This window comes from Crotalus tigris, unplaced genomic scaffold (genome assembly GCF_016545835.1).
Source record: "Crotalus tigris isolate CLP2741 ecotype Arizona unplaced genomic scaffold, ASM1654583v1 scf7180000018553.2237530, whole genome shotgun sequence".
In the NCBI taxonomy this organism is placed as follows: Eukaryota; Metazoa; Chordata; class Lepidosauria; order Squamata; family Viperidae; genus Crotalus; species Crotalus tigris.
In genome coordinates, this window is record NW_024097074.1 from 1,471,225 (window position 1) to 1,489,404 (window position 18,180).

Consider the following 18,180-nt stretch of genomic DNA (forward strand, 5'->3'; position numbering starts at 1 on the left):
AGGAAAACAACCTTTGCACAGGTTCGCCTAGTGCACCAGTTGCGGCCTTATTTGGACCGGGAGGCTTTACTCACAGTCACTCATGCCCTTGTCACCTCAAGACTGGATTACTGTAACGCGCTCTACATGGGGCTACCCTTGAAGGGCGTTCGGAGGCTGCAGTTGGTTCAGAACGCAGCCGCGAGAGCGATTGTGGGCGCGCCAAGGTACGCCCACGTGTCACCTATCCTCCGCGAGCTGCACTGGCTTCCTGTGGGTCTCCGGATGCAATTCAAGGTGTTGGTTATCACCTTCAAAGCCCTTCATGGCATAGGGCCAGGTTACTTACAGGACCGCATACTGCCGCACAGTTCCCAGAGACCGGTGAGGTCCCAGAGATTGGGCCTCCTTCAGGTCCTGTCGGCCAGACAATGTCAGCTGGTGGGCCCCCGGGAGAAGGGCCTTTTCTGTGGTGGCTCCGACCTGGTGGAATCAACTTCCCCCCGAGGTTCGAACTACTCCCACCCTGCCGGCCTTTAAGAAAGCCGTTAAAACTCTCCTGTTCCGGCAGGCCTGGGGATGATGTCCCCGGGGGGCCGGGATATGATCGGACTCGCGGTATGACTGGATTATTTTATTGTTTTATGACTGTTTTAACTTTGTACGCCGCCCTGAGTCCTTTGGGATTGGGCGGCATATAAATATTTGTAAATAAAATAAATAAATAAACCCAGCTCAGAGAGCCCCAAAGTGCCGTCACGTCAACCCTGCAGCTACAAATATTCTCCTTTTTTCCTACTTACTCTGCTTCCTCCAAGAGGTCGCCGATGTTCTGAAGAGGCTCGGTAGCCGGATTTTGAGCAATGATGCTTTGGATCTCGTTCAGCTTTTCCTGCACCGAGTGGAGGGTCTCTTGGTAAGGGCCGCTCACCCCTGCGATCTTCAGCGCTTTGGCTCTTTCCAGGAATCTCTGGGTCTTGTTGGCCAACTCACTGACGATGATATCCCAGAGAGCAAAGCATTGGTGACAAGGAGCACAGTCTGGAAACGTTCCGGCATAGCCCCGGGTGCATTTATCACAACGGGATCCTTCCACGCCTTCCTTACAGATACACTGGCCACTGGACCGGTTACACTGAAGAGTCTGGATGCCTCGTGAATCACACTCACAAGCTGAACGAGGGAGAAACAAAAAAAAAAAAAATTAACACTAAAAAACCCGGACTGTGGAAACCACGACGGTCAACCCAACGGCTCTTCTTCTGGGTTCTGCCACTCCTTCCTGTACATCTCAGGGGCTGCCCCAAAGAAGAGGCAGTCAAGCTATTCTCCAAAGCGCCGGAAGGCAGGACAAGAAGCAACGGATGGAAACTAATCCAGGAGAGAAGCAACCTAGAACTAAGGAGAAACTTCCTGACAGTGAGAACAATTAACCGGTGGAACAACCTGCCTCCAGAAGCGGTGAATGCTCCAACACTGGAAGCATTTTAAGAAGAGACTGGACAGCCATTTGTCCGAAATGGTGTAGGGTTTCCTGCCTGAGCAGGGGTTGGACTAGATGACCTCCAAGGTCCCTTCCAACTTTACTATTATTTATTATTATGGATCATCGCACAGTCAGCCAGATGTTCAGACTGGATTTGGCATTTTGTCTACCTATCGAGTCCTTACCCAGGACCTGGGATAGGCAGATGTGGATGTTTGATGGTATTACAGATATCGTCGCAGGATGGAAGCAGTTCCTAGTAAGGCCGCCTTTTGCAATTGACTAATAGCGAATTTGTCAATGCCAATGGTGTTCAAGTGGTGCTCCAGTTGTTTTGGGATTGCACCCAAGGAGCCTATTACTATTGGTACTACCCTTGCTTGCCTTTGCCACAGTCTTTCTATTTGTATTTGTAGGTCTTTGTATTTTGTTATCTTCTCCAGTTCTTTCTCTTCTATTCTGCTGTCTCCAGGCACTGCCACGTCCACTATCCAGACTTTTTTGTCTTTCTTATCAACAATTGTTAAGTCTGGGGTGTTATGTTGCAGGTGCTATTATTATTATTATTATCATTATGGATCATCGCACAGTCAGCCAGACGTTCAGACTGGATTTGGCATTTTGTCTACCTATCGAGTCCTTACCCAGGACCTGGGATAGGCAGATGTGTATGTTTGATGTTATTACAGATATCGTCACAGGATGGAAGCAGTTCCTAATAAGGCCGCCTTTTGCAATTGACTAATAGCGAATTTGTCAATGCCAATGGTGTTCAAGTGGTGCTCCAGTTGTTTTGGGATTGCACCCAAAGAGCCTATTACTATTGGTACTACCCTTGCTTGCTTTTGCCACAGTCTTTCTATTTCTATTTGTAGGTCTTTGTATTTTGTTATCTTCTCCAGTTCTTTCTCTTCTATTCTGCTGTCTCCAGGCACTGCCACGTCCACTATCCAGACTTTTTTGTCTTTCTTATCAACAATTGTTAAGTCTGGGGTGTTATGTTGCAGGTGCTTGTCTGTTTGAATTCTGAAGTCCCAGAGCAGTTTAATTTTATCATTTTCTATGATTTTCTCTATTTTATGATCCCACCAGTTTTTGCTTACAGGCAAATGATTATCATTATTATTATTATTATTATACCTATAGAACCGATTTGCCCTGGAGATTTGGATGGCCTTGATCCTTCCAGAGGTCCTGGCTTTTCTCCATATCAATGTAGTTCTGGTATAGGGGGAGGGTCTGTTTTTTAAACTGATTTGGATAATGCACTAACTAAGTTTTTAATCTTTGCTCGCTGCCCAAAAGTTCTACTGGGGAGATGGATGGGCAAAGAAACTTGTTTAATAGATAAATAAAATGCTAAACATTTTAGCATTATTTTTTTTTTAGCATTTTACCTTTATTTAGTAATAGTAATAGTAGTAAAGTTGGAAGGGACCTTGGAGGTCATCTAGTCCAACCCCCTGCTCAGGCAGGAAACCCTACACCATTTCAGACAATGGCTGTCCAGTCTCTTCTTAAAAACTTCCAGTGTTGGAGCATTTACTGCTTCTGGAGGCAGGTGGTTCCACTGGTTAATTGTTCTCACTGTCAGGAAGTTTCTCCTTAGTTCTAGGTTGCTTCTCTCCTTGATGAGTTTCCATCCGTTGCTTCTTATCCTGCCTTCAGGGGCTTCTTGAGAATATGAAAGAAGGACATTAAATACAAGCTATGTATGGTGTCCTCATTTGGTAGACCTTCAAGTCTTCAACGCTCCAGTTAAGACTTTAAAATCTCTTTTATGTTGGACTTAAAAATTGATTCTCTTCCCAATATTTTCTGCACGGAAAATCAGAACTTATCGTAATGTTAACTGCAATGGCAATAGTACTTAGAGAGGGCTGTCTAAGTGATTTACAGAGTCAGCAATATTTGCCTCCAACAATCTGGGTCCTCATTTTACCGACCTCAGGAAAGATGGAAGGTTGAGACAACCTTGAGCTGGTCAGGATCGAACTCCTGGCAGTGGGCAGAATTAGCCTGCAATACTGCATTCTAATCACCGCTTAGATTTCTTTTTCTTATACCATTTTTATTCCAAGTCTCCGTTTTGAGTACAGCTCGTGGTCCACTCAGATCAAGGACACAATTTCCATCCACAGAAATGGTTCTAGGTCACGTTCATCAGTGACCTACTAAGAGAATCTGGAGTCAACAGCAATTTTTTTTTGTTCGTCTACCCCCAAATAGCCAGATAGGAGAAAACAAAACTGGAAAACGCTACCGCTGAACAACTTTGTTTAAACCAGGGGTTCTCAACCTTGGCAACTTTAAGACTTGTGGACTTCAACTCCCAGAATTCCTCAGCCAGGCTGTGGAATTCTGGGAGCTGAAGTCCACAAGTCTTAAAGTTGCCAAGGTTGAGAACCCCTGATTTAAACAAAGATCAAAACAAATGCAAATCTTCTTTTCGTCACTGTGAAATGTCAGTTGTTGTACAATGTAATCCAAATGAAATCATAAGCATATATATATATATGTCAACATTCCAATTTTCTTTGGCGTCTGGCAAAACGAAAGCTGTTAGAAATGCAGCGTATTATCCAATACTCCCTTACACATTTATCGTATAAGTCAGTTTGGGAAACACTGGTATAAGTGGTTGATAAATCCTTCAGGAAGAATTTTACGTTCAATTTTCTGGTTTCCAAGCACTTTGACCGTTCAAATAATCAAATAATCAAAGTTCTCATTTTAAAAAAAAAGTGACGATGACCAAAGGAGAGAGAGGGGGAAAAAAATCACTATTTCCTTAAAACACATTCACATTCTTTAGCCCGATTTGTAAAAAGCCATTTAGAAGAGCAAATGACCTCAAACAAAACCGCTTCTCTTGTGGAGAATTTGACCAACAGGGAGAAGAATTTGACCATCAGAGAGAGAGAAGGAAAAAAAAAGCCGCTCAACTTATCTTGGTGCCATTTTAACAAAGTGGCCTTTTTGTTCCCAGCAATAAAGGCCCAACACATACATAGTGCTTTATTTTCTTCAAAGCCACAGTGCGGGCATCCCCACTGTGAATGGCCTGGCTATGGAATGTATCTGCCCTTTGGCAATTCATTTTGCTTTGAACATTCGGTGTGGGGGTAGACGTGGGGAAGGAGGTCCCACTTAACCCTTAAAAGGTTAATTTTGGAGAACTGACTCCCGAAGCAATCGAATTCCGGACTTGGATAAACATTGAAGCCATGGGTAGATGATTCTTCCTCTTGAAGATTCCCCAAGTCCATTAGGTTACACTTTCTACCCATTTTATGGATCAGTAGCCCATCTTTACTATTTTTATGAATCTCTCAAGGTGGGGAACATGTCCAGCACACCTTCCTTCTCCTATTTTTCCCATAACAACAACTCTATGAGGTGAGTTGGGTTGAGAGAAAGAGACTTGCCCATGGTCGCCCAGCTGGCTTTCATGGATAAGGCGGGACTGGAACTCATGATCTCCTGGTGATTGGCCCAAAGTCACCAGGCCAGCTTTCATGGTTAAAGGAAGACTAGAATTCATGATCTCCTGGTGATTGGCCCAAAGTCACCAGGCCAGCTTTCATGGTTAAAGGAAGACTAGAATTCATGATCTCCTGGTGATTGGACCAAAGTCATCCGGCCAGCTTTCATGGTTAAAGAAAGACTAGAACTCATGATCTCCTGGTGATTGGCCCAAAATCACCCAAGCCACCTTTCATGGTTAAGGCAAGACTAGAACTCATGATCTCCTGGTGACTGGCCCAAAGTCACCCAAGCCAGCTTTCATGGTTAAGGGAAGACTAGAATTCAGGATCTCCTGGTGACTGGCCCAAAGTCACCCAGCCAGCTTCCATGGTTAAGGGAAGACTAGAACTTACAATCTCCTGGTGACTGGCCCAAAGTCACCCAGCCAGCTTCTGTGGTTAAGGAGGAACTAGAACTCACAATTTGAGCCCCCTTCCAACTCTGTTGTTTTGTATTCTGATAAAATAATTGTGTGCCCGTCTTGATCCAAATTGGGAGCATCCAGACCTGTTTTGTGACTGGCCAGGCCTACCAAGGCGACCATTTGAAGGACAACTCTTTAGTGAAACTGACCAGGTCTGTATTCTTCACATTCCACACATATTTAAACCTCCACCAATATTAGAACAGAATAAAACGAACAGGGAGAATGTAAACACGTCTTAGTGTGAACAAATAAACAATCAACGCTCAGATACTTCATCGTGATATCATCATCCTATATATATTCCCTCCCTGATACAGCTAACAAAGTGAGAAAGAGCCTGTGGCCTAGAGGTTAATACAGCTGCCTAACATGCACACAGCCCAGGTTCGAATTTCAGAAGGGTATGTCTGGCTGAAGAGAGTTAAGAAGCTCGAAATAGCTATTCCAGTTCTCCCTTTATTCTTTGTTAGCAATCTAAAAAAATGTACATATATCTATATATATATATAAAACATGGGTTTGGCAAGACTGAGCATTATAGATTAAGGAGGATTCAGGAAAAAACTGGAACATGTTCAGAAAAGAAATCTGTCAACTGAGAACTTACAACTACATCCTATGAAAAAGGATCAAACAAACTGGAACATTTAACCCTGAGAAGAGAAAAAAACCAAAAGGGGATACTGATAACATTCTTCAAATATTTGGGAGGACACCTGCCAGAACAAGGTCAATACACTGTAAACTACATTCCAGAATGCAGGACAGGGAATGTAAGGTTTAAGCTACAGGAAGACAGTTTCTAGCTGAAGGTAAGGACAAACTTCCTTCCAGCAAGATCGTTAACTTTGGAGCTAATTATCCAGCCAGGCGGTCGCTCTCCTTAGTTGAATAGGTTAAAGTAAAGGCTGGACAGCCATATGCCAGGGATTGCTTTAAAATAGATCTCTGCCCAGAACAGAATGTTGGATCTGATGGCCTAATTTGTTCCTTTCAACTCTACAATTCTGTATTTAAAATCCATAGAGAGGGATACATAGAAATGGATGATAGATAGATGATAGATAGATAGATAGATAGATAGATAGATAGATAGATAGATGATAAATAGATAGATAGATGATAGATAGATAGATAGATGATAGATAGATGATAGATAGATGATAGATAGAAAGATGATAGATAGATAGATGATGGATAGATAGATAGATAGATAGATAGATAGATAGATAGATAGATAGATATGGAGGGAGGGAGGGAAGGAGGGAGGCTGGCTATCACAGCTGGCTGAGGAATTCTGGGAGTTGAAGTCCACAAGTCATAAAAGGGCCAAGTTTGAAGACCCCTGGTCTAACCTCTGTTCAAGCAGGAGACCCTATACTATTCTGGACTAATGGCTGTCCAAAGGCTTCTTGAAAGCTTCCAGTGATGGAGCATCCACAACTTCTGGAGGAAAGTTGTTCTACTGACTAATTGTTTTGTCAGGAAATTTCTCCTTAATTCCGGGTTGCATCTCTCCTTGATTAGTGTCCATCCGTTGCTTCTTGTCCTGCTTCCAGGTGCTTTGGAGAATAGCTTGACTCCCTCTTCTTTGGGGCAGCCCCCCCCCCCAGATACTGGAACACTGCTATCATGTCACCCCTATATTTGTATTATAAATATATATATAGTAACGTGGTCTTGCAAGTCTGAATGCACTTCTCCTCTTTCCTTTATCATTGGAAGAACTAGAGAGAGTTTTTTCTGAGGTATTTTCTCAAATTACAGTTCTGCCTCAGACTCAAGTTTCCTTCGTCTGATTGTTGCCTTGATGACCGCGTTTTCTCCTCTCCCTCCAGGCCAACCCCCTGGCCCACTCCACACCCACTCCTTAGTTCAGATATAATGAAAAAATTATAGCTTTTAAACAAAAAAAAAAACCCTGAAAGCTCTCAAATAACAGGGAAGAATTTATCAATCAGTTTAAACTGGGGCCTCCACCAAGCTGGGGAATTCTGGGAGTTGAAGTCCGCAAGTCTTAAGGTTGGAGACCCCTGGTTTAAACCTGTGAAAACAGGCCACACCTTCAAAAAAAATGAGAAAGAAAAGACCTTAAAAAAAAAAAAAAAGAAATAGTCAAAAGTATGAGAGTACATTTTGGCATCAGAGACTGTGCATTGAAAGACCGCATTTCAGCGTTACCTGATGCCTAGAAAAGCTGTGTAATACACAACGCCGATAATATTTGGAAAGTATGAATCAAATTAAATTTAATTAAATGAATTAAATCAAATTAGCCAATTTCTCAAAAAGGTTTGACTGGATTAGAGCTGCACGTCATGAAAAAAACGTTATTTGTCTAAGTAGGGTAAAACTATTTATGAAAAAAAATCTTGAACTAGCATTCCATGTTAAATTATAATTTAAAACTACTAAGAAATAAACAATGGGAACCAAGGAATATATTCATTTGCCAAATTGCTTCAATGGAACAATTAAAATTACTGCATATAATGAACTGATTTAACCTTTCTTTCTTTCTTTCTTTCTTTCTTTCCCTCCCTCCCTCCCTCCCTCCCTCCCTTCCTTCCTTCCTTCCTTCCTTCCTTCCTTCCTTCCTACTTTTTATTGCATATATAACTGAATTTTTCGGTCTGCACCTTTTGGGCATTTTCAATGATTTCTATACTTTTAACACATTCTTTTTTTTTTTCTTCTGCAGGAGCTCACATTTGTTATAGTTTTAATTAAACAATGAAAATAGCTGTGTATCGAATGAAGACTACACTTTCCACTCTGCAAAATCTTATTTTACTTTTTTAACGGTGTTCTTAATAAACCAATATATAAATCCAACGATGTTAAATTTAGCCACACTAAAATTAAAACGCCAGATAAGCCAAGTGAGGCCTTTTAAAGTCCTTTAAGATAACACAGTTGCAACATAAAGAGACTAAGTCTTGTTAGCAAGTCCTGGATAAATAACAAATATTGAAACATCAAGAGACGAAGGAAGCTACTTTTATCTTTTCCAGTCTTGTATCTAATTTCTTGCATTCAGACCAAATGAAACCAACGTGGACAATACTTTGTTTGTTCCCCATACATCATCACAAATCAAATCATCCACAGCTACCTTGGATTGTCCCATAATATCGGAACCACATAAATGGTGGGTATTTAAATATTTGAATATTATCCTTGAAAGCAGAGAGGGAGAACAAGGAATAATAACATACTCACCTTGACAGCCCACAATAGGGTCACCCCAGAAATATTCTTGACATTCCGTACAGGTGCGTCCCCCGAATCCTGGCATACACTGGCACTGCCCGGTGAACTATTAATTAAAAAAAAAAGATGGAGGGAAACAATTTTAAACCAGTGATTAATCAATACTAAAGCCAGGCTGGTCATAATACGGATCCATAATTAGGAACTTTCCCATTTTTTTTTAATTATGGGCAATTCAACCCAGCCTCTCTTCTACTACTAATTCTATCCCTTCTAAATCATGGCGGACACTATGCAAGAAGAACATAGAATATAGAATCATAGGGCTGAAAAGGACCTCAGAGGTCTTCTAGCCCAACCCCTGCTCAAGGCAGCAGCCTTCTACCATCCCAGTCAAACAGTTGTCCAGTCTCTTCTTGAAAACCCCCAGGGTTGGAGCATCCACAACTTCTGGAGGCAAGCTGTTCCACTGGTTAATTGTTCTCACTGTCAGGGAATTTCTCCCTACTGCTGGTTAGGTTTCTCTTAAACAATCTTCCGCCCATTTTTAATTGTCCTGCCCTCAAGGAGAATAAACCAATTTCCTCTTCTTTGTGACAGCCCCTCAAGTACTGGAAGATACTCATCCATGTCCTACGTAGCCCTTCTTGATAGGCTAGACCTGGGGTAGGCAACCTTGGCTCTTATATGACTTGTGTACTTCAATTCCCAGAATTCCTGAGACAGCATGGCTCAGCTTGGAAACCTCTCCCTTTTCCCTCAGTGTGGCTGGCTCAGGAATTCTGGGAATTGAAGTACACAAGTCATATAAGAGCCAAGGTTGCCTACCCCTGGGCTAGACATACATAGCCTTCTGACCCTTTTATCCTTTTTGTTGCTCAGAAAACTTAAAAGCTTTGGTCAAACTATCCTTCTTCAATACTGATATATAGCTATTTGCCGTATGCTTTTTGTCACTTAATCAGGGTGTCTGTGCAAGGCATGATTGAAAGAAAGTCAAGATGGAACCCATGACCCAACCAGCTTTAATGCCTAAGGGTGGGATTACAATTCACTGTCTCCTAGTGATTGGCCCAAAGTCACCCAGCTGGCTTTCTTGCCTAAGGCGGGACTAGAACTCACTGTCTCCCTGCGATTGGCCCAAAGTCACCCAGCTGGCTTTCTTGCCTAAGGCGGGACTAGAACTCACTGTCTCCCTGTCATTGGCCCAAAGTCACTCAGCTGGCTTTCTTGCTTTAGGCGGGACTAGAACTCACTGTCTCCCAGTGATTGGCCCATTTCCTGGAAGATGACTTTGGATCTCAATTGTCTGGAAATCTTAACAGCGCCAGAGCTGGTCTCCATCTGCCACCCTTAGCTCCGACAAAGCCTCCTCACCTCGTTGCAAGACGGGCCGAAGGAATGCTCCAGATTACAGGCGCAGGGTTCGCATCCGGTCCCGCTGCTGAGTTGCCACGTGTTTGGAGCGCAGTGATCACAATTCTGCCCGACCACGTTAGGGAGACATTGACACTGGCCCGTTTCTCTCTCACACTCACAGTCTTCGGCGCCGCTGCAGCGCTGGCGCACCGTCCCCAGGTAATTGCAGACACACTCTGGAAGGGAAGAGGAGCAAAAACTACCGCACGTCTTGCAGTGTCCTTCGTTGGGAGAAGACGTTATGCCACGGTGGTGGTGAACCTATGGCACGCGTGCCAGAGGCGGCACTCAGGGCCCTCTCTAGGGGCACGCATGCCACCACTGCCAGTAGCTTGCGCAGGTCCATTAGGCCGCTGCTGCTGCTCAGAGAGGCAGCCCCACCAGGCACAAAGGAGGTGAAGCAGCCAGCTGGCAAGCTTGAGTAGAGGTGGTAGAGCACGCCCACGCCCAGCAAGCCAAAGGCCACCCTGAGCAGGGAAAGCTGGATCCCCATCGACGCCATAGCCCCCCAGTCCCAGCTAGAATTGCGTGCCTCCCCCCCATCTATGCTGGGCCTCCTGCCCACCACCCCACCTGCCAGAGACCCCCTGGATCTCCCCCAACCCTGTCCAGCCCCCACAGGCGTCACCCCCCATGAGCAATAGCGAGGTGGCCATGCCCACCCCAGCCACGCCCAGCCAGTTTGCCGTGACAACTGCAGCCACGCCCACCCAGTGGGCCACATCCCCATGCCCCCCCCCCCGAGGGCACCACTATCTTGATGTGGCCCTGGCACTATTGCATGAATGAGCCCCAAGGACCCACGAGGCATGCATGAATGGGGTCCTGAGCACCCATGAGGCTTGTATGAATGGGGCCCTGAGCACCTGTGAGGCTTGCACGAAGGACGCCCCGAACGCCTGCGAGGCTTGCACGAATGGGGCCCCGAATGCCCGTGAAGCTTGAATGAGACTATGAGTGGCTACGACATTCGCCCGAGTGGGACCCCGAGCCCTCATGATGCTTGCGCCAGTGAGGCCCAATCAAGTGCGATGCTCGCATGCGTGGGACCCTGAGCACCTGTGACACTCGCGCGAGTGGGGCCTGAGTGCCTGCGATGCTCGCGCGAGTGAGGCCTAAGCGCTCACGAGGCTTGCACGAGTCGGGCCTCAAGCGCCTGCGAGGCTCACGCACATGTGGCAGTGAGCCTGTGCGATGATCGCGCCAGTGGGGCCCCGGGCGCCTGTGACACTTGCCCAAGTGAGGCCTGAGCACCTGTGACGCTCAAGTGAGTGGGGCTGTGTGCATGCGTGCACCTGTGCACGCACCAGCCAGCCATTCACATGGGCCGGTTGCAAATCGTCCACGGACCGGTATTGGGCTACAGCCCACCGGTTGGGGACCCCTGGTGTAGATCTCGCCATTCGAAAGCTGGTATCTTTGCAAATATCTGCAGCCAAGTGGGACCCCCAACAGTCAACGGCAGAGGTCCCTTGCCCACTTACTTCTGCAATCTTGCTGGAGAGCCCATCCGTAGTAGCCAGGTTTACACTCTTGGCAGTGTTGGCCCTGGGTGTGAAACAAACACTTGAGGCACAAGCCTGTCCTCTTGTCACAGGCCTCTGGATCAGAGGAATCGATGTTGTTGTGACACTGGCAGGGCTGGCAAGTCCCACCAATCTCTTCGGGGTTTCCAAAGAAGCCAGAGGAACATTCATCGCATCGACTTCCTGTTCAAAGCAGCAATCAAAGAAAAAGGGGAAAAAAAATCGTCAGCAAATTGTTATTTATTTATATCCTGCCTTTGTTATTTTTTACAAATAACCCCAGGCGACAAACATAGCCAACACACCTTCCTCCTCTTATTTTCCCCACAACAGCCCTGTGAGGTGGGATGGCTGAGAGAGAGAAGAGACTTAGCCTGAGGTCACCCAGCTGGCTTTCATGGCGAAGGCAAGACTAGAACTCACAGTCTCCTGGTGATTGGCCCAAAGTCACCCCTCCAGCTTTCCTGGCTACAACAGGACTAGAACCCACGGTCTCCAGTTTTATAGCCTGGTGCCTTAAGCAGTGGACCAAACTGGCTGAAATCCAGCCACAAACCAAAGTATGGACGTATGTGAGTTAAGAAGCAGGACCCCCATCTTTAACTCTTTGTAAAGCCTCACCATTCTTATAAGGGCACTGGACTGGAATACTTATTTAACATGAAACAGATCATTAAGATGTAGCTGTACAAAAAATTAATAAATGTTACTGTATATAAATAGAATGGAGTGGAATAATAAGAATGGAATGGAATGGAATAGAATAGAATGTAAAATAAAATAAAATAATAAAAGAAATAGAACAGAATTAGAAAATAGAATAGAAAGAACAGAAAATAGAACAGAACAGAACAGAATAGAATATAGGAATAGGAATAGAACGGAATGGAATGGAATAGAATAGAAAATAAAATAGAAAGAATGGAATAGAATAGAAAATTAGAATAGAATAGAATAGAAAATAAAATAAAATAGAAATAGAACAAAATAGAAAATAGAATAGAAAGAACAGAATAGAATAGAATGGAATGGAATGGAATAGAATAGAAAATATAATAAAATAAAATAATAAAATAAAATAAAAATAGAATAGAATAGAAAATAGAATAGAAAAAACAGAACAGAACGGAACGGAATAGAATGGAATGGAAAATATAATAAAATAATAAAATAAAATAAAATAAAATAAAATAGAAATAGAACAGAATAGAAAATATAATAAAATAAAATAATAAAATAAAATAAAATAAAAATAGAATAGAATAGAAAATAGAATAGAAAAAACAGAACAGAACAGAACGGAACGGAATAGAATGGAATGGAAAATATAATAAAATAATAAAATAAAATAAAATAGAAATAGAACAGAATAGAAAATAGAATAGAATAGAATAGAATAGAAAATAAAATAAAATAGAAATAGAACAAAATAGAAAATAGAATAGAAAGAACAGAATAGAAAGAACAGAATAGAATGGAATGGAATGGAATAGAATAGAAAATATAATAAAATAAAATAATAAAATAAAATAAAAATAGAATAGAATAGAAAATAGAATAGAAAAAACAGAACAGAACGGAACGGAATAGAATGGAATGGAAAATATAATAAAATAATAAAATAAAATAAAATAAAATAGAAATAGAACAGAATAGAAAATATAATAAAATAAAATAATAAAATAAAATAAAATAAAAATAGAATAGAATAGAAAATAGAATAGAAAAAACAGAACAGAACAGAACGGAACGGAATAGAATGGAATGGAAAATATAATAAAATAAAATAAAATAGAAATAGAACAGAATAGAAAATAGAATAGAATAGAATAGAATAGAATTCTTTATTGGCCAAATATGATTGAAGGTTGATGAGGCTAAGTCTGCAAAAAAGTCTGGGAGTTGAAGTCCACAAGTCTTAAAGTTGCCAAGGTTGAGGACCCCTGAGTTAGTTATTTCACAACCCCACTTACCTTTATATCCTCTCTCGCAAATGCACACCACTTGTAACGTAATCCGGTCTTGATAACAGCCACTGGCAAACTGGCGCCCACTTTCCGGACCGTCTGGGCACGGGCAAGGACGGCAGTGATCCCCTGATCCCAAGACTGGATCTCCATAATAACCAGCAAGGCACCTAAATGTTATAGTATGAGGCTTATCACAAGGCACACGATAACAGCACGGATGTACTGAAAATAGCACTTAGGGTTTTTCTCTAAGTGCAATATAAAGAATGCAGCCTACAGCTGTTTTCACTGGGCCTTTCAAAGCAAAACACCTCCATTTATTTGTTTATTCCATTTTTATCCCACAGTAATCTCACAACTCTGGGCGGTTACTGAGTCCGTATAAAAGGAGGAGCTATCCCTCTTCCCGAAGCATGCTTTGCGAAAAAACTCTGTTTTTAACCGCTTCCTAAAAGCTACCAGGAGAATTCTAGTTTTAGACTAATTTTAGTCTCCAGGCCTTTGATGAAGTCTGCAAACAGTTGCCAAGGTTGGACACCTCTGATCTTAAAACTGGCACCCGCGCCCCTTTTGGAAACCCAAGTTCTCTTCCTGCCCCAAAGAAGCCCTACCTCTCACAGTTGGGGCCTGAGGTGTGATCACGACAATGCAAGCACTGGCCACTGTAGGGATCGCACTCGTCCGCGTGACCGTTGCACTGACAGGGCTGGCAGCTTGGGAACCCCCAGTATCCGGGCAAACATCTGTCGCACTGACGGCCGTAAACTCCGTGGAAACAATGGCACTGCCCGGTCTCCGGGTGGCAGAAGGCGTTTGCAGACGCTTGGACGTGACACTCGCAGGCTAAAAAGAAAAGAAAGCATAAACATATCGGGGTGAAATGGGAAGTCAGCACCGTCCATGATCGCCTAGTTGTGGCTTTTTAAATGTCCTGCTAGTTCAGTGGTGGCGAACCTATGGCACGGGTGCCAGAGGCGGCACTCAGAGCCCCCTCTGTGGGCACGCGTGCCGTCGCCCCAGTCCTCGGCCTTCAGCTGGGTTTTATAAAACCTTTTCGCTTTAGGCCTCCGCCACCGTGTGCAAAAAAAAAAAAAAGGGTTCAATCAGTCAATTTCAACTTATTGCAGAAAAAAAAAGATCTTGCAAAGTTGGAATTGATTGATTGAACTTTTTAGTCCCACCCAGTCTGCCGTTACCACCGCAGCCACGCCCACCCAATGGGCCACACCCACCCAATGGGCCACACCCACCCGGCACCCGACGATGCATAAGTGGGTTTTGAGTTGCAGTTTGGGCACTCGGTCTCTAAAAGGTTCGCCATCACTGTGCTAGTTCATTACCAGCATGAGGTAGACTAAGTCTTCATCAACAGAAGACAATACTTGTAGGGTTAGGGTTGAACTGTGGGGTCCTTGGTGCTCTCTGAACGTGGTGTTTTACTTGCAGATGTTTCATGACCCAACTAGGAAACATCATCAGTATTACAAGGGAGGGGGATTTGCAGAGAGGAGAAGGGGAGGAGGAGGAGGAGGAGGAGGAGTAGACGGAGAAGGAAGAGGTCTGTTGGAGATCCTTGGTGCTCTCTGAGCTTGGTGTTTTACTTGCAGATGTTTCATGACCCAACCAGGAAACATCATCAGTATTACAAGGGAGGGGGATTTGCAGAGAGGAGAAGGGGAGGAGGAGGGGGGGGGAGGAGGGGGAGGAGGAGGGGAAGGAGGAGAGGGAGAAGGAAGAGGAGGATTGTGGGGTCCTTGGTGCTCTCTGAGCTGGGTGGTTTTCTTGCAGATGTTTCATTGCCCAACTAGGTAACATTATCAGTGTTACAAGGAAGGGAGGTTTGTGGAGCAGAAAAGGAGAAGAGGAGGAGGAAGAGAGGGAGGAGGAGGGGGAGAGAGGAGGAGGACTGTGGAGGTCCTGGGTGCTCTCTGAGCTAGGTGGTTTTCTTGCAGATGTTTCATGACCCAACTAGGTAACATCATCAGGGAGATTTGTGAGGAGGAGGAGGAGGAGGAGGGGGGGGAGGGGGAGGAGGAAGAAGAGGACGACGACGACTGTGGGGTCCTTGATGCTCTCTGAGCTTAGTTGTTTTCTTGCCGACATTTTTTTACCCAACTAGGTCACATCATCAGTGCTAGTTCGGTGATGAAACATCTGCCAGGAAGCCACCAAGCTCAGAGAGCGCCAAGGACCCCACAGATTTGTCTTTTCATCTTAGCTCATGAGGATTTTTACAGATGTGATACAAGAGAGAAACCAAAAGATTCTCTCTTTTTTTCTTATTTCTTGCCAAGTAACCTTACCGAACAGCATCGGGGCCTCCGGAACGAAGACAGAACTTACGTTTGCATCCAGTGGGTTCAAAGCCAAAGGTGCCCGGGGCGCATTTATCGCATCTTCGGCCAACCACATTTGGTCGACACTGACAATGGCCTCCGTTGGGATCGCACACCGAACTCAGCGAACCTTGTGGGTCACACTGGCAAGCTTAAAAAAAAAAAAAAGGAGAAAGATAGATATTTGGAACAAGTTACTCATTCATCCCTTCGCTCATTCCTTCAGTTTGTACAGCCTCCCACGTTTCACTCTGGCTGCTGAACAATAGCAAGCGAAACGAAAAGAATCGCACCACACATAGAAACGTGAAAATGCAGAAAGGCCAAGCAAATGGCAAATAACTTGCTAAAATGGCTGATACAGGCCAACAACAGTGGTGCAAAGTGGTTCCGTGGGTGGTTTTTCACCCCAGTCTTCATCCTTTATAAAGAATGCGTGTGGTATTTATATGGTGCCTGTTGTATGTGGCTTTTTCGATGTGGATTGGGGTGTGTACCATCACCCCAATCAACATCATAACATCACCAGACAAAAAACAGCACAGACTCTGCTGGAGAGAGGCTCCCCAAAGATGGGCTCCAGAATAGTAGTAGTAGTAATAATCATAATAATCATAATAATAACAACAATAAAAGTTGTAAGGGACCTTAGAGGTCATCTAATCCAACCCCCTGCTCAGGCAGGAAACCCTGTACCAATGATGGCGAACCTTTTAGAGACCCAGTGCCCAAACTGCAACCCAAACCCCCCTTATTTATCACCGGGTACTGGGTGGGTGTGGCCGCAATGGTCACTGCAGACTGGGTGGGCGGAGCCTGGGCGCAGGGATCAGTCCCTCACCATCTCCAGGGCACGGCACGCGTGCCCACAGAGAGGGCTCTGAGTGCCGCCTCTGGCACGCGTGCCATAGGTTCGCCACCACTGCCCTATACCATCTTGGACAAATGGCTGTCCAGTCTCTTCTTAAAAACTTCCAATGTTGGAGCATTCACCACTTCTGGAGGCAGGTTGTTCCACTGGTTAATTGTCCTCACTGTCAGGAAGTTTCTCCTTAGTTCTAGGTTGCTTCTCCCCTTGGTTAGTTTCCCCCCCGTTGCTTCTTGTCCTGCCTTCAGGCGCTTTGGAGAATAGCTTGACTCCCTCTTCTTTGGGGCAGACCCTGAGATACTGGAACACTGCTATCATGTCCCCCCTTGTCCTTCTCTTCGTTAAACTAGACATCCCCAATTCCAGCAACCGTTCCTTGTATGTTTTAGCCTCCAGTCCCCTAATCATCTTTGTTGCTCTTCTCTGAACTCTTTCCAGAGTCTCAACATCTTTTTTACATTGTGGTCCAAAAATCCAAAAGCTTGGAAGACCCAAATCTCCGATTCCGGAGATCGACCCAGATCGGATCCTGCAACATGATCCTGGGACACGTAGATCCGCCTTCATTCGTGACAAATCCTAACAGAGAGGTTGCCTGAATTTAGAGCAGCAGTTCCTCAAAGTCAGCCATTTTAAAACCGCATGGACTTCAACTCCCAGAATTCTCCCAGACATTATGGAGGAACGAACTCTTCCCTTCTTGAAGTGACTGAGATTGAGAAACCCTGGTTTAATGGGGCTAATTTTAGGAGAAGCAACCGTATGTAACTTATGTTCAGTTTTATACCAGGGCTCTCCAAACCTGGCACCTTTAAAGCCTTGTGGGCTGCAGCTCCCAGAATTCACGCTGGCTGAGGAATTCTGGGAGTTGAAGTCCATAAGTCTTAAAATGGCCAAGTCTGGAGATCCCTTGTTCTCAACCAGGGACACCTGCTTACCCAATGCGGTTTCGTGCAACAGGGCTGAGATGCTAAAAATTATATTCCGGCAAACATCCGTCATGGGGGTTTTGACAACGCTCCTGCTGTTCTCCAGGCAACGGTATCTTTGAAAGGTTTCCCACGCGCTGTTGGTTGTCACGTCGTCACCTCGGCCTCCAACCGTGAAGAGGTCCAGGGACTTGCAATAGGGCATGAGGACAAGCTGCGGAACAAGATTAACCAAGCCTTATTGGTGTGTTTTAAGATGGACCCCCCCCCCAAATGTTGTCTCTTCCGAAGATACGGTCCCAAGGAGTCCCAAGAAACACCCCCTACACGGCTGGGCTTTTGTCCTTTTCTTCAACCTCATCTCACGTGGCAGAAACCAATTCCCAAGTTGCCCATTGATAGGGGCAACTTTCTGAGAATTCCAGCAAGAATCCCAGAAAAAAAAATTAAAAAATACAAAGCGGAACTCATGTTCCGTGTAGAGATTAGTTAAAATGTA

General features: G+C 44.5%; 1 protein-coding gene across 1 annotated transcript in view; it reads right to left on the reverse strand.

Annotated features, from left to right (window-relative positions):
- LAMB1 (laminin subunit beta 1) overlaps window positions 1-18,180 on the reverse strand; it is a 78,541-nt gene that overhangs the window by 19,578 nt on the left and 40,783 nt on the right. Inside the window, exons 17-24 of the mRNA XM_039354490.1 lie at window positions 17,691-17,895; window positions 15,892-16,035; window positions 14,160-14,391; window positions 13,552-13,715; window positions 11,537-11,761; window positions 10,011-10,228; window positions 8,643-8,739; window positions 783-1,152 (exon numbers count right to left, since the gene is read on the reverse strand). Coding sequence (XP_039210424.1) covers window positions 783-1,152; window positions 8,643-8,739; window positions 10,011-10,228; window positions 11,537-11,761; window positions 13,552-13,715; window positions 14,160-14,391; window positions 15,892-16,035; window positions 17,691-17,895 — 1,655 coding nt within the window. The remainder of the gene's footprint in view (window positions 1-782; window positions 1,153-8,642; window positions 8,740-10,010; window positions 10,229-11,536; window positions 11,762-13,551; window positions 13,716-14,159; window positions 14,392-15,891; window positions 16,036-17,690; window positions 17,896-18,180) is intronic.